This window comes from Panthera leo, chromosome E2 (genome assembly GCF_018350215.1).
Source record: "Panthera leo isolate Ple1 chromosome E2, P.leo_Ple1_pat1.1, whole genome shotgun sequence".
Taxonomy (NCBI): Eukaryota; Metazoa; Chordata; class Mammalia; order Carnivora; family Felidae; genus Panthera; species Panthera leo.
The window spans coordinates 60,239,283-60,263,943 of NC_056693.1; the positions used below are offsets into that span (position 1 = coordinate 60,239,283).

At 56.9% G+C, this 24,661-nt stretch overlaps 1 protein-coding gene, 1 long non-coding RNA gene and 1 pseudogene across 5 annotated transcripts in view; 1 reads left to right on the top strand and 2 right to left on the bottom strand.

Moving 5' to 3' along the window:
• Positions 1-387: 387 nt before the first annotated feature.
• Positions 388-4,869, bottom strand: LOC122207766 (annotated as a pseudogene).
• A 3,122-nt stretch (positions 4,870-7,991) lies between these two features.
• On the bottom strand, positions 7,992-17,455 carry LOC122207800. The gene is made up of 3 exons (XR_006197013.1): positions 17,166-17,455; positions 13,108-13,207; positions 7,992-8,363 (listed from the first exon to the last, which is right to left on the bottom strand). It is a non-coding gene; the product is annotated as an uncharacterized LOC122207800 (long non-coding RNA).
• Positions 17,456-17,575: 120 nt separating this feature from the next.
• Positions 17,576-24,661, top strand: part of ZC3H18 (zinc finger CCCH-type containing 18) — a 59,301-nt gene continuing 52,215 nt past the window's right edge. The window contains exons 1-2 of one of the 4 annotated variants that reach the window (XM_042917990.1): positions 17,576-17,799; positions 18,852-18,868. Coding sequence is in view for 2 of the 4 variants with exons in the window: in XM_042917987.1 (XP_042773921.1) it covers positions 18,744-18,795 (52 nt within the window). In the remaining 2 variants the exon portion in view is untranslated. Of the gene's footprint in view, positions 17,800-17,940; positions 18,796-18,851; positions 18,869-24,661 lie in introns of those variants that run through there. The other 3 variants (XM_042917988.1, XM_042917987.1, XM_042917991.1) reach the window with 3 other exon arrangements.

The following is a 24,661-nucleotide window of genomic DNA, read 5'->3' on the forward strand; positions in this document are numbered from 1 at the left end:
AGGTAGTCTCTATCCACATGGGAAGACAGTCCCCGGGCAGGCTGCACCCACCACTGAAGGCCATGTTGACAGGGACCGGAAGCAAGGTACCGTGACGCCCTCGGGGCATCCCCCCCCCTCCGCGAAGAGATGCTCAGTGTTACAAGCTGTACAGATCTCCCACCCGGGGGCTAACGGCCCTCCAATTCCCACATGGAATGCAGACTTGAACATCCAGCATTTGGACCCAGGACACCCGACTGTCCTAGTTCATGGGGAGGGAAGCCATCGGCAAAGAGGGTGTCTGCCCCTGTCCTGGCCCGGTGGACAGGTGGGCGGGGCCGACGCCTGCAGGACCCAGCTCACGAGCAGAGAGAGGCAGGGCACTGGGCAGAAGGAGGGCGGCCCTCAGACGCTGCCAGAAGAAGGTTCCTGTGGCCGGGGTGGGGGCCCTGCTGCCTGAGGACCCGAGCCCTCACTCCTGTCGGCCAGCACCTTCTGGGAGGGGTCGCTGGGACCACACTGGAGCTGGTGGCTGTGCGCCGCTGTCCCTCCCCTGCCTTACACCTGCACAGGCGCGGGAAGGCTGACCGGACCTTCCGTGACCTGAGGTTGTCGGCGCTGGGGCTGACCGCACTGTTGGTGTGGACGCAGGGGCGGCACAAGGGAAGCACCCGGGGGTCCAGGAAGGGCCGGGCCACAAGGGGCTTGAGCAGCAGCAGCGTGCAGTAGGTCACACGTAGGACGACAGAGAGCGGCATCTTGGTGACCTCTGGGAGACGGGCTCAGGCTGGGGGCCGCTCACACACCACAGGAAGGTGCGGCCACAACTCCCGCCTCGGAGCTGTTTGTGGAGTAGTGATGGGAATATTCCTAAAACAGGGACTCAGGGGCGCCTGGGGGGCTCAGTCAGTGAAGCCTCCGACTTCGGCTCAGGTCATGATTTCATGGTGCGTGGGTTCGAGTCCCGCATCGGGCTCTGTACTGACAGCTCAGAGCCTGGAGCCCGCCTCGGATTCTGGGTCTCCCTCTCTCTCTCTCTGCCCCTCCCCTGATCGCGCTCTGTCTCTCTCTCTGTCTCTCAAAAGTAGATAAACATTAAAAAAGAAAACAGTGACTTAAACTGCTACTGCATATCTGCTGGGCATCATGTGATGTCCCCGACTGGCCTGGTGGATAAGATCACGAAACAGTTCCGTCTCGGGGGGCACCCGGTCACTGCCCTGTGTCCCCAGGTGCACCCTGCCCCCAGACCGCTTAGATTCCCAGCTGGCAAAGGCTGATGCCTGGGACGGGGCCTGGAGGCCCCACGCAGCCGGGAGCACTGCACGGGTTCCCTCGAGATGGTGCCGTCACGGTCTCCCCTTTGGGGACCAGGAAGCAGAGCTCGGAGGGCTGAGAGAACTCACGGCACGGCATCGCGAGCCCGCCTCCCCCAAAGCCCATCGCGCTCGTGACCGTCTGGACAGCCCCTTCCAGTGCAGCCGCCCCCCTCTGGGCAGGACCCCCGCCCGCACCCCATCCCACCCCTTCAGTTCAGGAGTGCGCCACCAGACCCAGAGAGACCTAGGGGGTTCGAAGCCCACCCCCATGCAGCCCAGGACAATCTGATAGGACCAGGGTGTCTGAGGGAGTTGGGGTCACCGGAGAGGGGAAGGGGCACATGTCCAGGCCTCTGGGGGACAGCCACCGGCCTGGCCCAGGCAAGGAGCCTCCGGGGGGGGCGGGGCTCAGAGCTGACGGGAGGTCTCCAGGTGGCCCCTCGTCCGTTCTGGGGCCGGCCTCTCCCTGCCACCGTCTCCAGGGCCCAGAGGCGGCAGCGGGTGAGGGTGTAGGTGCTGGGTTTGCAGGACCAAGGGACATCCCAGCTCCCGGGCTCCTGCTGTGTGACCTGGGCCGCCTGCTCGCTGAGCCTCTCTGAGCCTCCCTCTCCAGTCACAGCGTCAGGACAGCAAACTCCTTCCCGAACTGTGATGAGAAGGGTGCAGTCAGCACTGTCTTTTGCCCCAGAAAGTGTGACCACCTGTGTGACCAGAGCTCTGAGTCCGGGGCCACACTGCGCCCTGAGTGTGGACACACATCTTTGCCACTCTGTGCACCTGGCTCTGTCTCTCCCTGTCTCTGTGTCTCTCTGTATCTATTTTCTATCTCTCTGTCCCTGTGTCTTTCTCTCTATCTCTGTCTCTATTTCTATATCTCTTGGTATCTCTGTCTCTCCCTATCTCTCTCTATCTCTCTATCTCTTACTCTCTGTCTCTGTCTCTCTATCTCTCTCTGTCTCTCTTTCCTCTCACATCTCTCTCGCTGGGTCACAGGTGTCCCCTCTGCTCAGTCCTCCCCCTGCCTCCGTCTTTCTGAGTACACCTGTCTCGGGCTGTCTCCCACGGCCTGTCTCAGAGACCCCCATGGCTTCCTCGCTCCCTGCAGTCGAAGTCACAAGCACCCTCGACCCCGCCATTCACGCCAGGCCAGTGCGCCCGGCCCGCTTCCGCTCCAGGGCCCCCCCCCACCCCCCCAGTGCTTTCTGGTACGTGCCTCTCCCCTAAGCCCTGTCCTGCATCACCTCCCCCCCGCCCCCCACAGGCTGTATGTGTGCGCCTGCCCCGTGCCCTGTGCTCTGTGCCCCGTGCTCCATGTCCCGTGCCCTGTGCCCCGTGTCCCATACTCCCGTGCTCCATGACCGATGGCCTGTGGCCCGCGCTCCCATGCCCCGTGCTCCCGTGCCCCATGCTCCGTGCCCTGTGGCCTGTGCCCTGTGCCCCGTGCCCTGTGCTCCCATACCCCATGTCCCGTGCCCCATGCTCTTGTGCTCTGTGCCCCGTGCTCCGTGCCCCGTGCTCCATGCCCCATGCCCCATGTTCCGTGCCCCGTGCTCCACGCCCCATGCCCCTTGCTCTGTGCCCCGTGCCCCGTGCTCTCCAGTGCCAGGGCCCAGAACTGAGTGGGGGCTGAGCAGTCAACCGGTGAGTGAACAGATGCACGCCTGGCTGCATCCTCTCTCTTCCCAGTTCTGCCTCTGCCCCATCTCCCCGCCCCTCTGCCTACCAACCCCTCCTTTCACACTGCCCCCCCTCTGCCAGCTCCACTGGAGACCTCACGTACCTGCTTCCTGGAAGACCAGAAGTCTTTGGACCCGGCCCCTGGGGCCGCCTCTCCTGGGTCCCCACCTCCTGCCAGGCCTCACCGTCCCCTGTGGTGGGGCAGGTGGGACCGTGCGCTCCGGAACAAGGTCCTCCCGATGAGCCCGTACAGGACCGTGGCCGCCAGCAGGGGAGCGAGGGCCAAGACGGGGAGTCCAGCAGGCGGATGGGCAGGGAGAGGCTGCCGGACTCCTTGTAGACGCACTGAAGGCCCCGCCTCTCACGGACGCTGGGGTTCCCCAGGAAGAACCAGAGAGACAGTGGTCACACGTTCTCCCCCCCAGATGCCCACGATGATCCACTTGGCCCGGGGCCACGGTGCACGCAGTCTGCGCCCGCGTTGGGTGGCAGATGGCGACGTACCTGCAGCCACAAGGCGGCCGTGTTGGGCCCTGGGGCCGTGGGATCAGGTGAGCCCTGCGCGTGCACGTGTGTGTGCGTGACCAGCTTGGCCCGTCAGGTTCCCCATCTGGTCCTGTCGCAGAAGAAGTCGAGGGCCACGGGGATTTAGGGCGCTAGGTGGCAACCTTGAGGGCTGGCGGAGCAGGGTGACGGTCCTGAGGGGAGGGTGGGAGGACGTGTGGGAGGGGCTGCCCCGAGGGCCGTGTCCCCTGAGGCCCACCGGGCTCAGCCACGTCTGCCGCAGGCCCAGGGACCCCAGTGTCCTTTCACAGACCTCTGACCTCTGGGAGAGCTCCAGTGAGTTTTTAGTTGCCAGCCCCCAAAGGTCTCCAACTGAGGCAGCCAAAGACATCACACACCCCTCATCCACCGGCTCAGAGCCTAGACCGGGGTCCCCGGCCTGCCATGCCTAGGCCACGGGATCAACCAGCGTGGGCCGGTGGCGGAAACCCCTGGACCCCAGGCAGCGACAGCCCAGGAAAGTCAGGACCGGGCCAGCATTTGGATGTCAGAGGCCTCAATCGTGTCCCCATTCTGTGTGGCCCTGGACGAGCCACCTAGCCTCTGAGCCAGCCTGCCCAAGACCACGCAGCTAGGAAGGGGTGGAGCCGGGTTTGAACCCAGTCAGCGGGCTTCAGAGCCCACACGCTCAACTCTGGGCTACATTGCCCCTCGGGGCTAACATCAAAGCTGGAAGGAGCCCACGAGAACGTCCAGTGCCAATGCCCACTTCCCAGATGGGGAAACCGAGGCCCAGAGGAATGTAGGATCGCTTGGCGTCTCGTGGCAAGTTAGCAGCGGAGTTGAGGGAAGAGCCCCTCTCACTCCGGGCCTCCCGGGGCCTCACCCCTGCTCCCCTCTCTGGACACGGGGAACAGGACTTCCCGCTCAGCCGAGGCTCAGGGTCCAAGGATCCCGGGCGGGAAGTGCTGTGTGGGAGGCAGACGCCTGAGGGCCAGGGAGCGCCTTCTCTCCGCAGCAGATGCCAGGACGGAGCAGGAGGAGACGCTGATGCCCAGGAGCTGCTAGTAGGCGGTGCCCGGGCAGCGCAGAAGACCCACTGCCCAGCCAGGCCGCCAGCGACGTCGGGCAGCCCCCCGGCCGCCAGCACGGTGAGGTCCACCAGGACCGGGCTGACCAGGTAGCAGCCGCTGGGGCTGTGCACGCCCCGGACGGTCACCAGGACCACCACGGCGTTGCCCAACATGCCAGTCACGTACACGAGGACCAACCTGTACTCAGTCGGGCCCGGGTCAGCCTCTCCAAGGGCCGGGGGCGCGTTGAGGGGATTGTCGTGGTGGCCGACCGGGCGCCGGAGCGGGCGAGAAGGGGGAGCTCCGGGAGGCATCCCCGGTCAGCGGGGCGGGGCCCGTGCACGCGCAAGGCCCAGCCGACACCTGCGGTCCTATAAGCCAGGCCCCGAGGGACACCAGGGACCCTGTGCTTGTGAGACTGCTGTTTGGCCAGACAAGGGGACAGAACGGGGAATACACATCCGAGTCTCCGCGGCCAGTCGGTGCCACCCGCGAGCCTGTTTCCTGGTGCACGAAGACAGCTGACAACCATACCTCACGCACAGGACCGTGGGCAGGATCAGCCCGGGTAATCGCTCCCTGGGCCTAGCACATCCTGAGTGCTCAGAGGTCAGCTGGCCTGTGTCGTGAGGAAGCCACACAACACCTCAGCTTCGGTGAGCTCATCTGTGAAGTAGGGAGACTCAGGGACACGGTGAGATTCTGGAGAAACGGCAGGGCACGGAAACTTCTGGACCTGGAGTCTGGTTCGATGTCTGCCACTTAACGTTAGCATTAAGGTTCCAATCTCCCTGAGCCTCGGCACCCCATCCGTCAGTGGGGCTGACGGCAGCTCCCTCCTCTCGTGCCGCAGGGAGCAAGCTCGATCAGCACACCGGGGTCGTGTGACGCCCACGCTGGGTCGCCCAGGAGCCGAGCCAGAAGCCAATGACCGGCTCTTGCCCGCAAGCCCCGGGCCGGGGCCGTGGCACACTCTCGCTCCCGAAACGGCCCAGAGTCACTCTGCCCCTCCGCGGGCGGCCACGCCCTGCTCCCCCGTCAGCCAGGCCGGCCCCCTCTAGGGCCCGGAGTGGGGGCAGGTGAGCAGCAGGGGAAGCTGAGGCAGACCATGCGCTGAGACAGCCAGCAGGCCGGGGCTTGGCCCAGTCCTGCCGGCTCTAAGTGGCCAAGAGCCCCCGCCGCAGCCCCCACGGGGCAAGGACCAGGGCACAGAATTGGGGCAGGGCCGGGTGTGCCCTAGGACGCTGCCCACACACCTGCACACGCACAAACACGCAGACATGCACACACACACACACACACGAGCTCTCACGGACCCTCCTCAGCAGATCCGGCACACACGGCCACACACAGAGACATGACACACCCTGACACACCAACATGCAGCACACACGTCTTCCCGCACACACACGTGAATGACCCCCACACACACCCTAACACCCAAAACGCACAGACCCAAATGCACATGCACGTAGGTGAATCACAGCATAAGCTCACTCACCCCTCCACCGCTGCAAATACACACACACTGCCCACACTCACGTGGCAGGTGCACACGTGCGTGGAACACACACCCACGCCTGTACTCATAGACGCCTGCACACTTGGATCCACAGGGGCCCCCAGGCCCATCGCTCTCCTGAAAACGAGCCCCCGTTCTGTTTGGCTGAAGAGATAGTCAGGCCCGGACCCCAACACAGCTGCTGCCACCCCCAGGGCCTCAGCTGCCTTCTACCGTGGAGGCTGGCCGCCCCGGGACTGCACCCACAGTCCTCACAGCTGCCCCTCCAGTGTGCGGCCCCCCGCAGTGTGAGCTGGCCCGGTCCCTGCCTCCTCAGGTCTCAGAGGACCTCCCCAGGTCCCACCCCGCCTGCACGCCAGCCTTTCTGCACCAAACGTTCCACCAGATGGGCGACAGCCATCTCCCAGCCCAGCCCTGGAGAAACTTGAAAGCTCAGACAACTCCCCCCAGGAGGAGCCTTCCTCCTCCTTCCAGGGACAGGGAGGGGGAGACAGTCCTGGTGCCCCAGCCATTCCGAGCACGGAGGCGTCTCATCCCGCAGCTGCAGAGCTGTGCGCGGGTGAGCCTCCGGTGTGCGCTCACACACAGACACACGCAGCCCTGCCAACTTCTCCCCGCTCCCTCCCTCTCCCCGCCCTCCCCCTGCAGGGCTGACTGCCAACCCGCAGCAGCTTCCCCAGCAGGAGACCCGAGGCACAGCCCCCGCTTCCCCTCCCAGGCCTGGGGCAGGGGGCTGCCCGAATTCATCAGGCCGAGAGGGACCCTGCTTAGCCAGCTGAGCCACTGGTGGCCTAACAGGAGGAGGTACCAATCCAGGGAGGAGGTGGGGAGGGCATGGACGGGCCCCCTTTTCCTGCGCGGCCAGGCTGGGAGTAACTGGGGAACCCTCAGATGTCTACAATCTGCAGGTGACTCTGGTGTGGGGTCCACCCCCGCCCCAGCCCTCGAGGGCCCTTCACAGGGCTGTGGAGAGGAAGGAACGACACGCTCAGTGTGCGTCGCCTGCAGCTCATTTCAGAACGGGGACTGTGGCTTGGGAGGGGGAATGGCTGGGTCAGGGGCAGGACTAGAGCCCAAGTCTGGGGACTCTGGGAGGCAGGGGTGCTGCCGTGTGCCCCATGGGGGGCATGGCTGCCACACCTCTTGGCTAGCCCTCAGGAGGAGAGCCCAAAGGGACCCCTCAGCTGGCCCAGGAAGCAGGGCTCCCAGACTGCTTCCCCCACATGGCCAGGGGCCTGGCTTTTCTGAGACATTTAAAATACAGATTTCAGAGGCGCCTGGGTGGCTCAGCTGGTTGATTGTCCGACTCCAGCTCAGGTCATAATCTCAGTTTGTGAGTTCGAGCCCCACGTCGGGCTCCGTGCTGACAGCTCAGAGCCTGGAGCCTGTTTCGGATTCTGTGTCTCCTTCTCTCTCTGCCCCTCCCCTGCTCATTCTGTCTCTCTCTGTCTCAAAATTAAATAAACACTTAAAAAACATTTTAAAGGCACCTGGGTGGCTCAGTCGGTTTAGCACCAACTTCAGTTCAGGTCACGATCTCACGGGTTTGGGCCCCGCGTCAGGCTCTGTGCTGACAGCTCAGAGCCTGGAGCCTGCTTCAGATTCTGTATCTCTCTCTCTGTCCCTCCTCTGCTCGCACTCTGTCTCTCAAAAATAAATGTTAATTTTTTTTTTAATTTTAAATGCAGATTTCAGGGGGCACCTGGCTGGCTTAGTCGGTACAGCATGCGACTCTTGATCTCGGGGTCGTAGGTTGTAGGGGTCACAGGCACACACCTCAGAACCAAGGAGGGACCCTGTTAGTGTGTATATTCCTGGCCACCAAATTGAATGACCAGCAGCAGTGCCCTTGAATGTGTGTTTTAATAGCCCTCTCCTCCAGAAACTCCGATGACCCCTAGTGACTTTCTCTTCTTTATTTTTTCATTTTGAAACATAACGTACACATGAAAAGGTGCACCAAACATAAATTACTGGTTGAATCAATAAAGTGATCGTGTAGGTGACCACTACCCCTGCCCTCCCTATGCAGATGGCCACCACTTCTCTGGCTTACAGCCCCAAATGCCGTCCTTCATCTTGCCTGCCCGGGACCTTTCTATAACCAGAAGTAAACCACGCATAATTATTTGTGTGCTGCCTCTTCCCAGCATCACGTTGAGAGATCCATCCCCGCCGAGCATGACTGTAGCCCGTCCATTTCCACTGCTGTGTAATGTTCTGCCCTAGGATTCTCTGCAATATGTCCGTGCGTGACAGGCTGTCGATGGACTTCTGGCTGGTTTCCTGTTTGGGGGAATCACAGACGACACAGCTAGACGCTTCTGCACACAAGCTCAGACTGAGTGGCATTTTCATCAACATGGCTCCAAAACTGTGATTTCCAGGACCTGGCTGAACTCGGGACCACAGAGATGAGTGGAGAGGGGAGAGGGCTGACGGGGAGGGGAAAGGGTGGCAGGAGATACCCATACATGGCAGGCCTGGTCCCTCCTGCTTCTAAGCATGGCACCCCAGCTCCCCACTGGGGCTGCCGGGAACGTCTGGGAAGGCTCTGACCCCATGAGCCCCGGTCGCATGGCAGGCTCATTGTTCCCAGACACAGAGCCTGTCTCCCGCCATCCCTGCTGCTGCCTCCTCCAGCGGCGGGCCACACCTCTCCTGCCCTCCTTCAGGAAGACCCACCCGAGATTTCAGCCCATGGACAGCTCCAGGCGCTGTCCTCCCTTGCTGGTGCTGAAACCACCTGCTGCCTTATCCTGCGTCCTTCCAGACGGAACCAGAGGCACGGTGACCTCAGGAGAGAACGGAATCAAATGGCGTGGAAGGCGGCAACACACCCATCTACACCAAGGCCCGCGGAAGTGAAAACGGACATCCAGACAGGGAGAGCGGCTCGCCCAAATCACGCAGTTAACGCTAGTAAATGAAATCGGCACAAAGAGCTAAGACTCGTGACCACTCACCACACCCCACGAGCTGTGCTAAGTGTTTGTGTGCAGAGTGTCTCGGTCGGCCCTATGGGGCAGGACACCCTTCACAGCGGAGAAGCAGCAGAGCTGGGACAAGAACCTACATCTTCAGCCTCACGCCGGTCCTTTCCTCTACTCCACTCCCCTTGCCCCTGATCCTGGGGAGTCCTCCCTCTGTCTAGGATAGGAAAGACACCACCAGAGCAGCAACAGCTCCAACACCCAGAACGTGTGCAGAGAGTGCTTTCACTCTGCCTTGAATTCTCCCACGACCGGCTCGCCCGCACTGTAGACAGACCGCGTTTGCAGACGTTTGCATCTCCGCCCTCTGTGTGCCCCAGGAAGCCGGCAGCCAGCAGCCTCTCACCACCCGCAGCAAAGAAGCCTCCAGGGGCATCTCCTGGGGTCACGTAGCAGTTACATAGCTTTTGTTTGTAATAAGACAACTCGCTGACAACTTAAATATCCATTCAGACTGGAAAGAACTCGATGCTGTGTTCCCACATGAGACTAACGGGCTGTCAAGACCGATGTCGTAGGAAGTACCAGTTGGCACGGAAAGGCGCTCACAACAGAGTGAGTGGAAGAGCATCTGTAAATAACCGGTGAGCATCGTCTCCTATTCTCAAATGTGTTCATACCTAACAGCAGCCATCTGCCGGGGGCATACCAGAGGTCAGGCACTGGGCACAGCCCGTGGCACATTGTAGCTATCACAAGCACCCCCCTATGGTGACAACTGTTACTGTCACCGTTTTTCAGAAGAGAAAGCAGAGCGTCAGAAGGCGAGCTAGTGGAGGGCAGAGTGGACATATGAACCCAAACCCATCCCTCTACAAAGTAGGTGTCCTCAGCCACAGCGCTGGGCGGCCACTCCCACCCCCGAGGCTCTGGACACGCCCGGATCCTGTCACATACCAGGGCCCAAATCGCCTTATTTATCTGTCTGTATCTATAAAGGTGGGTTTGTTCTGTAATTTAGAAAAAAATGACAAAAAAATGTTTGCCCTTTTCATGACAACCCTCCTACATTTGGTCCCGAGGAGCAGGGCAGGGTGTGGGCAGGAAAGGCCACTTTGCAGGGATTGGAGGTGAGCCACAGTGAGACTTCTAGAATGTCACCTCTAAGTCCTCAGACTTAGGGACTTGGCAATCAGTGAAAACATCCAGCTGGGGGTGGGGACTCAGGGAAGGAAGGGTTCCGAATGTGAGTTGCAGATGGCACATCCCAGGGCATGCCCCATGGGCCCTGAGGAGGGAAGTTGTGTCAGAGTGAGCCCCCAAAGAAACACACAGGTGTTCAGCTGGTATGCATCAGTGCGGCTTCCTCGGCCACTAAATTGCCACGTGACTCCCATACTAATGTCAACATGTCAATAACCAAGGGCCCTCTACCTCAGCCGACTGGACCCTCCTTGGAAACTTCTGAACCTCTTCCATGGCCCAGGAACCAAAGGGTTAATGTCTGGCACCACAGCTGTGACCCTTCTGGCGGTGGAAAGCCATGCTGTCTGGTGCTAATCCTGGGTGTTTGGCAGTGGGTTCTGCTGATGGTAGGAGGTGCTCATAGAAGCTGGGGCGACGTTTGTGCAACGGAAGATGGGACAAGGCTGCTGGCATAGAGACGTAGGCAGGCTGGTGCCAGAAGTAGGGAAAGTCACATTCAGGTGGTACACTCATCAAGGGCTGGGGGCCTCATGGGTGCAGACCCCAGGTCCCAGGTGCGAGGGAGCATCTGTGGCCTTGGCTCTCTGGAACTGGGCTGCGAAGACAGTCGCTTCATTATCGTGCACACTTGAGGGCCCGCCGGGCTCCTCCGGGTGGTTCCTCTGTGCCTGATGACAGTGGGACAGCGGTCGTCTGGTCTCCTGGCTGGTGCCTCGCAAGGAGGACTGGCAGGCTCGGGTTGGCTGGGACAACAGAGCCCTGCCCTCCGTGCCATCTCGGGGCCTCTGCCTCTGCACGCGGCCACTCCAGCAGCGAAGCCGGACGTCCTACAATAGCTCAGGGCCCCCAAGAGCACAGACGTGGGGCTCCAGGCCTTCCCAGCACACCTTGCCTTTCCCTCCCCCACCAGCCCAAGCCGTGGTGGGCCAGCCCGGATGGCGGGGCTGCTCCACAGCGCGAGTCCCAGCGGGCAGGGCTCCTTGGGGCCATCTTGGAGACGGGCGACCATAGTCCCCTTGTTTTCCAGAAAGGCTTCACTGACAACTGGGGTGCGGAAAGCCACTGGTTGGCTTGCGGCATGGAACCAGGGTGCCGTGCCCACACTGCCACTGTGGGAAGAAGTCCTGGCCCTTGGTAAAGGCTTCGAGATGGGAACCAAACTGACATCCGTTCATGCAATCATTCGGTCATTTCTTCACTCGTTCAGCCACACCAGAGAGGAGCGGGCTGCAGCCACGGCTCAGCTGGGTCTGAGGTTGTCCCAGGATGTCTCAAGGGAGGAAAGGGAAACAGCTGGGTGGGGTCGGTGCCGGGCACCCCTCAGGAGTCTGGGACAAAGCCTGGAGAGGACAGGGGTCCCCCAGGAGTCAGGCCCCCCGGCAGCGGAGACTTGATCTCTCTCGCTCCCACACTGTGTCTGCGTAGGGGCTGTGACAGGAGGGTGGGGTCCCCACCCAGAACCAGCGGCCCTTCCTGCAAGCTGTGTCCATAGTTGTCTCGCAGAAGTGAATTCCAAATACAGAAAAAGGCCCCCCAAAATTTGTGTGCTCCATTAATGTTCCAGGGAAGCCAGAGGAAGAGCTTCTAAACGAAGATGAAAGGGAATGTGTGTGTGGGTGCAAGCGTGCGAGTGCCCCTCCCCATGTGGGAATAGACAGCGTTTGAATATCCAGGAACCTGAGGCCCGTCCTGCCTTCCGGCATCATCCACATGGCAGCCCAAGAATGAGAAGGGCTGAGGGGCTCTGGCAGGGGGAGCCGCACCCCCCCCCCTCCATTCCCACATCCCATCCCCAGGCGTGCAGAACACCTGGGTTGGCGTGCCCTCTGGTGGCAGCTTGAGAAAACAGCAGAGGCTCATGCGGGCATGGCCACCTTGAAGTGTGAAAGTCCAGTATTGCACCTCCCCGCCCCCGCCGCCCGCCAACAACGGTCAAAGCCGGACGTACATATGCACGTACTCATATGCGCACATATATACGTTTGGAGGACAGCCGACGCTGGCAGCCGTAGGGCTATGACCTTGAGCAAAGAGAAACAACGAAGTGAACCCTGCGTGCACCCTGCGGCGGGGTGGGGGGGGACAGACGGCAGCAAGCGCGGCCTTACTGAGCAGAGGAGACAGGGTCTAAACCATCTGGAGCTTAAGGGGAAAGCCTGGAGAATCCTGAGCGTGAACCCCTCAGGCCACGGCTGCCCCCTGGGCTGTCTGGACTGGGGGAGAGTGTGACAACCGGCAGAGAAGGGCAGTGAGCGGGCGTTCAGCAGCAGCGTGGCAGCGGGAGCGACAGGTTGTAGATCAAGCCCATGGACACTGAGTTGGGCAGACGGAGCAGACGGTCCTCTGAGCGCGCAGGGGCTCCACTCAGGAGTACGAGCCACACTCCGGGAAACAAACCAGCCCTTGCGAAACCCAGCAGCAACGCTTAATTAACAGGGCCCGGGGATCCGCTGAACCCGCTCGCCCAGAAGGCCTCACCCTCCCTGGGAGCGCGTAAGGCAGCCCCAGCACTCCACAAAAATTTATCCACCACGTCCAACATCAAATAAAAACTACAAGGCATGCTATAAAAGGGGACCAGATCACCGAAAATCAAGAGGAAAAGCAACAGAGCCACCCACAGGTGACTAGGGGTAGCAGCCGTCAGATGAGGTTTTAAAATCACTGACATGCGGCACCTGCGTGGCTCAGTCGGTTAAGCGTCCAACTTCACCTCGGGTCATGATCTCATGGTTCGTGGGTTCGAGCCCTGCGTCGGATTCTGTGCGGACAGCTTAGAGCCTGGAGCCTGCTTTGGAGTCTGTGTCTCCCTCTCCCTGTGTACCCTTCCCCTGCCTGTGCTCGCTGGCGCTCTCTCTCTCTCTCAAAAATAAATATTTAAAATCACCAACGTGAAGCTCTCTTCGTGTCGCCCCCCTGCTCACGAGGGCACGTGGCTTCCTCCTCCCCCTTCAAAGGGGCAGTCAATGCCCTTTGTGGAAGCAGCTTCACCTGCACAGATATTAGAGGCATACATTTGACGTTCACATACTGAAATGTTTAACAATCACAATATTATACGTATTGTACACTATTGCAAACAGCTGTAAACTGTTTTTTCTGTTTCTGTTTTTTTCCCTTGTTTTTTTTGGTGATTACTGCAAAATCTTCTGTATCCTTGTTCGTGTCTCCCAGAGGCCACGGGCAAGAGCGCCACAGTCCCGTGGTTCTTGCCCTCCAGGGGCATCGGATCCCCAGGCCTGTGGAAGGGCAGCCTGCCAGCCCCACTGCCAGAGTTGCTGATGCAGCAGCTCGGGGCAGGGCCTGAGAATGTGCATTCCTCTTTTAAAGAGAAAACATAATGATAATGATGATGAAAGTATAATGATACATAATATTAGCCTTGGAGCGGGGAAGGCTTTTTTTCCAAGCTTTTTAATTCCAGTACAGTTAACACACAGCATCATATTAGTTCTAGGTGCACAATACACTGATTCAACAATCCCATACATTACACAGTGCTCATCATAAGTGAACTCTTTAATTCCCGTCACCTGTTTCGCCCATCCCCCCCCCTCCCGCCCCCCCCACCCCCCCGTCTGGTAACTATCAGTTTGTTCTCTATGGTTGAGTCTGTTCCTTGGTTTGTCCCTTTTCTCCCTTTGTTCCTTTGCTTTCTTTCTTAAATTCCACATGTAAGTGAAATAATACGGTATTCATCTTTCTCTGACTGGCTCATTTCACTTAGTCTTTTTAAAAAATTTTTTTAATGTTTATTTATTTTGGGGAGAGAGACAGAGCCCGACAGAGCAGGGGAGGGGCAGAGAGGGAGACACAGAATCCGAAGCAGGATCCGGGCTCTGAGCTGTCAGCACAGAGCCCGATGTGGGGCTCGAACCCACAGACTGTGAGATCATGACCTGAGCCGAAGTCGGACGCTTAACCGACTGAGCCACCCAGGTGCCCCGAGTGCTTCTCATTTAAAAATTTTTTAAATTTTATTTAAATCCAAGTAAGTTAACATATAACGTGATAATTTCAGGTGTAGAATTTAGTGATTCAATGCTTACATATAACACCCAGTGCTCATCCCAACAAGTGCCCTCCTTAATGCCCATCCCCCATCTAGCCCATCCCCCACCCCCCCATCAACCCTGTTTGTTCTCTGTATTTAAGAGTCTTCTGCGGTTTGCCTCCTTCTCTCTTTTTATCTTATTTTTGCTACCCTTCCTTTGTGTTCCTGTTTCTTAAATTCCACATGTGTGAAATCATATTTATCTTTCTCTACTTTGCTTAGCGTCATATACTCTAGTTCCATCCACGTTGTTGCAAATGGCAAGATTTCATTCCTTTTGATCACTGAGTAGTTTTCCATTCTATATATACCACATCTTGATTCATCAGTCAGTGGACATTTGGGCTCTTTCCATACTTTGTTGTCGATAGCGCTGCCGTAAACACTGGGGTGCGTGTGCCCCTTCGAAACAGCACACCTGTATCCCTTGGATAAATGCCTAGTCGTGCAATTGCTGGGTCGGAGGGTAGTTCTAGTTTTAACGTTTTGAGGAACGTCCACGCTATTTCCCAGAGCGGCTGCACCAGTGTGCATTCCCACCAACGGTGCAAGAGGGTTCCCCTTTCTCCACATCCTCGTCATCGTCTGTTGTTTCCCGAGTGGTTGATTTTGGCCGAGACCGTGCGTTCCTAACAGGTCCCGTGTTGCTGAAGCCCGACTCCCCTTTGGGCCGCCCGCCTAGGGTCATGTTTTTGGCCACAGAGCCCTGCTCCCAATATGCCTGCGGTTCTCCAAAGTGGTTGTAGCCCAATAGAGACCACCACGCTTGAGAGGTTCAGACGACAATGCCCAGCACAAGGCCTGCCGTGAGGGGAGAGCTCTGCGAACCGACGACCGTGTGTGCCTGTCACCGCACTCCCTCTTCCTTCTCTCGGGAGGAGGCGGCAGGTGTGAACAGCCCCACTTTATAGGGCAGGGAAACCGAGGCTCACAGGGACACTGTTCATATGCTGACACCCAGGGCCTCTGGCTCAACGCACAGAGGTGCCGTGGTGTTTACGTTCAGAGACACCCGGGTTCTGATCCCACCTCAGCCACGTTCTGTCTTTCTAGATGCTACTCCCCCAACACACACCCCCACCCCAGATGCTGCAAACACTGTGATTAGAGACTCGTGCCTGACCAGGAGCTCATAGCTGTGCTGCGTAGACAGTCAAGGTTCTGGGAGAAGGTCCATCATCAACGAGGCCTGAAGAACGATCAACGTTAGGCGGGGAGATGTAGGAGCAGCGTCCCAGGCAGAAGAATGACACACGTAAACACCCGGTGGCCCAGGAAGTGTGCCGCAAATTGAGGGCAAAGAAGGAACACGTGCTGGAGGGACAGGCTGGGCAGGTCACGGAGCGGGGACAGCAGGCCCAAGGGTTCAGGTCTGATCTGGGGACAGGGGGAGCCGCCGGAGGGGCCTCAGGCTGGAGCAGTGACATTACAGGCAGGTGACTCTTGGTGTCCGGGAGAGGATGGGGGCAGGGCACAGTGACAACAAGGGAACCAGGTCTGGATCTGCAGCTTTAATCCTGGCAGGTGGTGACGGTGGTTGGAGAAAAGGGAGGGTGGTTGGAGATTCACTGAGGAGGTAGAATCGCGGACAGAGTTCTGGAGGCTGGCAGCCCAAGAACAGGGAGCTGGTGTGGTCAGGTTCTAGTGAAAGCCCTCTTCCAGGGTTGCAGATGGCACCTTCTTGTGCCCTCCCGTGGCGGCTGGAGGAGGAGACAGAGAACTCTTTGCTCTCTCTTCTTAAAAAGGCTACATTCCTTTATGTGGCTCAGTAATATTCTACTGGACGGATAGACCGTATCTACCTATCATCACTTGATGAACACGTAGGTAGTTTCCCCTCGTGGCTGTTGTGAATAAAGTTGTTACCAACATCCATTCGCGTACAGATGTCTGTGTGCACAGGTTTCATTTCTCTTGGTTCAGCAACCTGGGAGTGGCATTGCTGGGTGATATGGTAACTCGTTTCTTCCCTGGCTCATTTGTTCAGATGACATGGGGCAAACATCTATGAGTTCACGCAACTTCACGGCGTGCCAGACTTATTTGCGGCTGAACAGTGGCAGACTGCACCAAGGAGGAGCTGTTAGTATTTATTGCGAATTTTCTGGAGGAGGAAGATGGCTGAATGAAGGCCTGCTCTGCTTAGCACATCCCCAAACCCTTAATTACACCCAGAACCCACTACATAATCTGCAGGACCCAGCGCAAAAGGAAACTTGGTTCCCTTGTTGGCAAACGATTAAAACTCCTAAGGCCAAGACTGCCGGGCATTCAACCAAGCCCAGGACCTTCCTCTCTAAAATGGAAAGTGCCTTCAGAGGGGGGAGCATGGGACTCTTGATCTGGAGGTCCTGAGTTTGAACCCCACCTTGGGGGTAGAGATCACTTAAAAATAAAATCTTAGGGGCGCCTGGGAGGTTCAGTCAGTTGTGCTTCCAACTTCAGCTCAGGTCACGATCTTGTGGTTCGTGGGTTCTAGCCCTTCATCAGGCTCTGTGCTGACAGCTCAAGGTCTGGATCCTGCTTTGGATTGTGTCTCCCTCTCCCTCTGCTCCTTCACCGTTCACACCCTTTCAAAAAAAATTAATAAATTAATTTTTTTTTTTTTTTAAAGTGCTGTGTTTGGCCCTCCGCAGGGTGGCCCCACCCCGAGGGGCTGTGCCCACAGCTGGTGAGCCGCCAAAAATGCTCCAGGTGCCACGTGACGTCCGTCTGATACACTGATCATTCTAGTAATAGGGAGAGCTGTTTATTCCCGCGGAAATGAAGTTGTTAAGCGCTGATATTTAATCTCAGTATCTGAGAAATGATTAATCTCTGCGTTGAGCTGATTATTTTTACGAAACCGGAAACGGTTACAATTTGTAAGCTCTGACATTTAAACTCAATACTCACAAAGGATCAATTCTGTGTTGAGTCGCTTACACTCAATGAACATAAGCGATGCAATCCGACGGAAGCCGCGAAAACTGTCGGGGCTCTGCCGTTTCAGCTCAGTGCGGGAAAACACGAGTAACTTTGCGCTGGGCGCGCACATCCGCGTGGCGGGAGCTCACGGGTCCGCGGGAAGAGGGCGAGGCCGCCGGGCGGGAACCAGCGGCGCGGGGCGTCACGTGACCGCGCGGCGCGGCCAGCTCGCCCCGCCCCTCGCAGGCGTGTTCGGGCGGCCGGCCGCGCGTGGACTCGGAGACACGCCCCAGGGCGGGGGCTTGGGCGGCGCCTGCGCCGTGGCAGGCTCAGGCAGGCGCGCGCCGCGGGGGTGGGGCCGCGCGGAGGCGGCCGCGCGGAGGCCGGAAGGAAGCGGGCGGAGGGCGGGGCGAGGGAGGGAAGCCCGCCGGCCCGCAGGACGACCGTCGCGGCCTGATGACGTCGCACAATGGCCGGCCCCCGCGGGTAGTGGAGCCCGTTTGTTCCGCCCGCGTCGCGCCTCAAGCCGGAGCCTGTGAGGAGCGGAAGGGCCGAGGGACGTCTTCCCCGCGCCGCCCCGACGCCAGCGGAGCCGTGGCCCCCTCCCCGCCCTCGCGCTGAGGTAAGTGGCGGCGGCGGCGGCGGGGAGGCCGGGCCGGCGGGGAGGAGGCCGAGGCGGCCGGGCGGGGAGCGTGGCGGCGGCGCGGAGCAGAGGCCCGGGAGCTCCGGCGCCGCCGCCTCCGGGGAGCGCTCCGGGCTGCGTCCCCGGCCGAGCGTGGCCCTCGGGCCCTGGGAAGGGGTCCCCGAAACACACACGATCCCGCGTTCAGTCCGCTGCGAGCCGGCCCACGGGGCCCTGGAACCCACTCAGACCCCGAACTCCCCGCGGCCGCCTGTGCGCCCAGCGGTGGAGTCGATACTCCCGAAGCTGTCATTTCTCTTCCGGGACATTCGCGTGGCACATGTTTGCCGCCCACAGCAGGAGTAGCGGGGGGAGGCACGCAGGTTCGCCCGGCGGAGGAGGCCAGCCAAGACCGGGGATGGGCTCTTCGGGAACTTTGAGCTCTCTGGAGCCTCCCGGAACTTGCTCCCTCAGCTTCACGGTGCACAGGTTGGATGTTTTGGCTGTGCCCCAACGCGCGCGCCACTCTTAGGAACAAACTTAACTCCTTAAGTTAGGAGCCCGGAGGATGCCGAGTCCTTTGGAAAAACTCACTTCCAGCCTTGCATCTGCTGAAAGTTAAGTTTTGTCGAATACTTTGTGACAGCTAATTTGCCGAGTAGTGTGGCCGATCGTTTTAAGAGAGCGCTGTTCAACAAGGTCTTTGGCAAGAGTGGGGCAGTCTTCTGATCCGTTTGGGGAAAATGGAAGAAGGGAGTGCTTGGCCTCTGTAGTACTGTCTGGGGGCAGAGCAGCGTCTCGTCATTTCTTCTTTGAGACTCACCTCCCCTGTTGCCTGTGGATGGGAGTCTTGGCCCGAGAATTTTACAGCCTGAGCACGGGTGTGGAGCGCAGCCAGCTCTGTGTCCCAAAGGCTGGAACTCCTCCCTGGTTTGGTGTGGGAAATGCTCACATGTTGTAAGAAAGCTCGGTGGAATCCTTTCAGAGAGCAAACAGGTAAGCTGTGGCCTTGCTCGTGTTTAAGAAGGTTTTTTTTTTTTACTTTTTCACAGCTACAGATCGTCTCAAGGTGAGTGCTTCTTTCCTGAGGAGTTTTTGGTGGTCAGGCTTAGTCCGGTTGGGGATGGTGTCTGTCACCAGTCTTGACATCCTTCCTTTAGATGTTGTGAACCTGTGACGTTTTGAGTCAGGATTGTAACTGGATGTACCAGAACTTAGACCTTCAGATAGGGATTGCTCTATTAAAAGTTACCTTCCTGAAAGGTTATGCTTGTATTTCACGGGTGCTCCTTTGCCACAGCCTCCTGAGAACTCTTGTTTTGGCCGTAAGTACCTGCGTCGGGTGAGAAGATTAGTCCCATTCGATAGTCGTACCCTGCATTTAACCAGAAGTCCTCTTACGTGGCTTAGTCGCTCCTCTCCTGGGTTTCCTGAATCTCTCGAGTGACCTACCTTGAGAGGACGAGCGTCTGCGGCCACTAGGGCGTGAGAAGAAAAGGTCCCAAACGTCGCTCAAAAAGAGAAGTTCCCAAAACGTTCTGCACTTTAGCGTTGCTGTTGGAATCCGTGCGCAGCCCTCCAGACTCCAGAGTGGCCGCTGGGTGACGAGACTCCACTCACTGCACGTCTGAGTTCTGGTATCGTCTTCTAAAAATGAGCGCTTGTTTCCAGTTTCTGGTATGCAACAGGTAGTTTATCAAGTAACAAGATGTTGTCATTTAGCCAACAAGCATTTATCAAGTGTCACCTGCCCAAAGCAGCCTGCAGTGGAAACACGGTGACGGATGGACACTTGTCATTCGGTTCTCTGGGCAAGTGCACCATCTTGGGAGTCAAAGGTTCTAAACTTTGCCAAGAATCCTCGGTTACAGGGTGATTGTGTGAGAAGAGCCGAGTAAAAACTCCGAGCCCAGGAGTTGGTGAAGACGTGACAAGAGCCCGTGTCACTGTCTGCATCCGTAGGCTGCGTGTTCTTCCTGGCATGTGGCCCGGGGTGTGCACTCACATGGCTGCCACGCCGAGTTCGTCTCCAAACAGGACATAGGTGCCCCGAGAGACGGTGAGCCTGCCCGGCACGGGGCCTGGAAGGCAAGCCTTCTTCTGACCCCCGGTGACACTTCTCTTCCGGGCAGCAGGGTGTGACTCGGGTTGTTTCTAATACGCAGGTTCTTTGGCGTGTTTTTCTGTGCAGCGTGTTCACCTGTGAGCAGCCTCATACCGTAAAATCCCAAGGGGCTCCCCAGGTAAAGACGAGAGGTGACTCCTCAGGAAATTATCAGGGCCTTCTAAGGGGGATCGTACGTCCCAGTGTGCCTAGGACAGCACCTCCTAACGGCTGTTGTAATTGTTCATAGTGCCCCCCCCCCCCCCCCGCTTCAGTCTCAACCGTGACCCCGTTTAGACAGTAAAGTACGTGGAGCCGTGCTACTCGGTGCCAGCTGTCTGCTGAGCTTGGGGAGTAGAGAGGTGAGTCTGAACCCTTCGCCTCAGGTACTCCATGTAGGGTGGGGGCGGGGCCCGCCGACAGACTTTGCAGACCAACAGTTGTGGACGGCGTGGTAAGTATGGATTTGGAGTACGGTAACGTACAGTATACTTAAGGCACCAGCTCTTAATCTGGGGACAGCGGATGGACCCCAGGGGGTCTTGAACTCCCTAAAGTGGAAGATACGTTGCACATACTCTCGTTTTTCTAGGGACGCGAGCCCTCCCTGCTCTCCTAAAGGCTAAGCACCACTACCAGAGAACACTGGGCTGCCCCCAAAGAGGCGGACTTTTTACTCCGCTCTGCTCGCACAGTCACCTGTAACTGAGGATTCTTGGCAAAGTTTAGAACCTTTGACTCCCAAGATGGTGCACTTGCCCAGAGTGGCGGGTGCACGGGGCCTTAGGTAGCCCTGCTGCCTTCTGGTCAGCTCTGAAAACTGCCTTTGAGAGTCAGGAAGTTAGCTTTGTGTCCTTGGAATGTTGAATTGATTTCCACAATTTACACCGTGGGGGGTGTGCACTCAATAAGGACTTCTTAAAGTGACTTTCCTGCCACAGTGCTCCAGCATCTCCAGATGGGAATCTGAGTCTGCGTTGCTCACGGGGCCGGTATAACGGTGTGCACCTTTGGGGGTTCTTCTCTTGGATTTCTGTTTAGCTTATGTGCCTAAGATTCAAACTGCAGATGAGCTTAAAATGACTGGTGTCACAAGTTGGGTCTTCATATGTTCATAACTGGTTTTTAACTAATGGACTACGTTAGTGGTATGTTAATTTCTCCACATATATGAAAATGTGGTTTTGTAGAAGGGCTAAGAAGTTATAGATGGATCAGCACAAAGCCTTAAAAGGGAGGAAATAAAAACAGGCAGACTCTACTGGTTCAGTAGCAGTCCCCAGTTTATGTGTAGGTTCTGTTCCCCCAAAAAAGAGTTTACAAAATCAGTTTGGAAGTCAGGTCCCATTTCCTATAGAAACAGTGGCAAAACGTAGGGGTGGGTTCCTCGGCGGGTAGCACGCGCTCACGCAGAGTACGGGGTTCTGTAATTGACCACACGCTCCGGGTGCAGTTCTGACTTGCGGTCCCTAGATACCCACTCCGTGGCCATGCGGCCTAGGTCTCCTTATCTGTGACGGGGAACATGGTTTATTTGGAAGGCTGACAGGGATTGGTCAGGTGCCTGACACGGGGGGAAGGGGGGGTCATCTCTCAGCAGGCGGTGGTGGCTGTCAGCTTCATTGCAGAGTTGTTTCAGTGATCCAGTCTTGAATCGAGTAGACAGCTGTTTGTTGGATGAAACCATGAATGAATTAACTCCTAAGTGCTCACAGAGACTGGAAGTGTGTCTGACGGGTGATAGGAGTCTGGTTCTTAGAAGTTGGGGAGTACCTTTACTTCTCACCAGTTCAGTTCAGATTCAAATGTGTGGAGCCTCTGTCAGGCACATGATCAGGCTTTAGCTCATCTAATTGTTACAATCTTGCAAAATAGATACTCTTGTCCCTATATTTCAGATGAAGAGACATACCGAGGTGTGGCCCGAGGCGTGCCCAAGGTCCCGACTCTAGGAAGCTGGGGTCCAGGTCTAACACAGAGGCCACACTGTTGCACTGGGTGTCCCATTGAGATGCAGCCCCCCAGCGGGTAAACTGCCCACTTTTTGCATTAGTTTGGGTATTTGAAGTTAGGTACTGTGTTTCTTCCATTTATTACTCTAGGATTTGATTTCAAGTTCCCAAAGTATAAAAGGCAGTCTGATTGGATCTAATCATGACAGCGAGACCAAAGTGCAAACCGGTTTGCGTATGACCCCCAGAAAAGAGCTGTTACCAGGTTAGGAGAGTTCGTGGCTCTGAACAGGATAGTATGTTGCGAGGCCAGTGGCGGGCTTGGAAGGTATTTTCTGCAGCCTATCAGTTGTGTGATTTTTAATCTAGTTTGAGGGGACATTTAATTTTAGATAACAGTCGATTGATTTAAGTGGGAAGTCATTTTGTTTTCTGGGGTTGCCATCGCACTATAAAATGTGAAAATCAGAATTTGTCAGGTTTCCGGTAGGGGCGTCTGAGGCTCAGTAACCAGCTCCGTGTGACTGGCTGCCCACAGGGCACAGGTCTAGATTCAGCAGCTGCCCCGTGTGGAGAGGTGTCTTGTATATAGCGTAAGAAGATCTGTGCAGAGATGGGCATAGGACTCCTGCACAAAGGAAAAGCTTACTGTCCACCAAGAAAGGGGAAGGGGCCCCGAGTGCTTGTTGCAACCTGGCCCTGTCTGACCGCTGAGCGTGGAAAGTCCTTAGCTTTCAGGCACCTTGCTTATCTCACGGGGGGCAGTAGGCGTGCCGTCTGGGGCAGGGGGGCCTACTTGATATTCAGCAGGGTCCACCATTTGAGGACTGACTTTTAAAAAATTCTCCCCAATAGTCCCCAGTCCTACCTCTGGATAGTACAGTTAGGAAGACTGAAAAGTGAATCATGCTCAAAACTGTGGCTATGAATGGATGATCAGGTTTGTAAATTTCTATTACCGGTGGTCATTTGGTTGATTTATAAAGTGGCAAATTTTAGGTGATTTGTCCTAACGTGTGCTCAATTATAATAATTTCCATTAACTGCAAAAACAGTGTTTCTATCAATTAGGGCACCAGCTCTTGGTATGCATCTTTAAACACAGGTTCTCCTTTCAAAAGTATAAATTTGAAAGATACGTGTTTAATTTTTAGTTACATAAATGCATAAGATAATTTTATATATCTTATTTTTGAGAGAGAGCGCACTAGAGCACGAGCGGAGGAGGGGCCGAGAGAGTGGGGGACAGAGGATCCAAAGCAGGCTCTGTGCTGACAGCCAGCAGGCTGATGCAGGGGCTCAAACCCGTGAACCGTGAGATCACGACCTGAGCCAAAGTCAGACACTTAACTGACTGAGCCACACAGGCGCCCCGATAGTTTTCTGTATTTATTGAAGTATGCAGTCATATGTGTGTGCTTCCAGTACCAAATACCAAGTAGCATGATTGTGACATACATCATCTTAAATAATAACTTTGAAGACTCAGGTGAACGTTGAGCCCTTCGCCATTCCTGCTGTTGCAACAGTGACTCACTCCAGGTTGTGCTGGTGAGTGGTGTTGGTTTCCTGCACATATACTCCGGTCCCACTGTGTGCAGTCTCCAAAATGGAACAGGGACGCCTGAGGGCTCAGTCGGTTGAGCATCCGACTTCGGCTCAGGTCATGATCTCACGGTCTGTGGGTTCGAGCCCCGCGTCGGGCTCTGGAGCTCAGAGCTGGAACCTGCTTCGGATTCTCTGTCTCCCTCTCTCTCTCTCTGCCCCTCCCCTGCTCATGCTCTGTCTCTCTCAAAAATAAACAAACAATAAAAAAATTTTTTTAAGGAAGAAATGGAACAGTATACTGTCTATGGGCATCAAGGTTGGAAAACCAAAAAATATACACTTTAGTATTAAATCCAGATTGGTAAAAATAAAAGTGAGATCTTCTGAAATGACAGTCTTTTTACACGTGAAACTACTCAAACATGTAAAGTTTTCTGCAAGAGTCCTTTTCCGTGATATACCTGTGTTAGGGCGGTGATTCTCCACTTTGCTGTGAGGAAATCACAGGGTGCATGAGTGAGTGCCACCTTCGGGGCGTCTGGTGGTGGCTCCAACATACAGGTCTCTGAGTAGGCCCCGGGTCTGCATTTTTTTTTAATTTTTTTTTTTTTTAATATTTATTCATTTTTGAGAGTGAGAGAGACAGAGCGTGAGCAGGGGAGGGGCAGAGAGAGAGAGAGGGAGACACAGAATCCGAAGCAGGCTCCAGGCTCCGAGCTGTCAGCACAGAGCCCGACGCGGGGCTCAAACTCACAGACCGTGAGATCATGACCTGAGCTGAAGCTGGACGCTCAACCGACAGCCACCCAGGCGCCCCCAGCTCTGCATTTTTAAAGCTTGTCCTGAGTGATCCTTTGGGACAGTCAGGGCCATGCTTACAGAAGCACGTTCGGGAACAGGAGCTAGCCCATGACCTGGGGACTCCCAAGGCCGGCCAAGGTTTCTGCTTCAGACCCTTGAGGGGTGCCTTCGGTTCTGCTGTCTCGTTCAGTCGTGCAACTTCTCTTGAATTTCAGTTCTTACTCTAAGAATTGAAAAAGCTGTCCCTTGCAACAGCTGTCTTACTACTTTGTTTACCGGGTTGCACTTGTGACAAGAACACCAGGTCTCTGCCAGATCGCTGCAGATGTGAGGCGCTCACCCCCCAGCTTAGTCAGTACATGCAGCCTGGTGGAGACCCCGTGGGTGGTGCTGGCCTCCCGGCCTCCCTGTCGGCGCAGCCAGCAGCAGTGGTCTGTGATCGGGGGCCTGGGGTCTG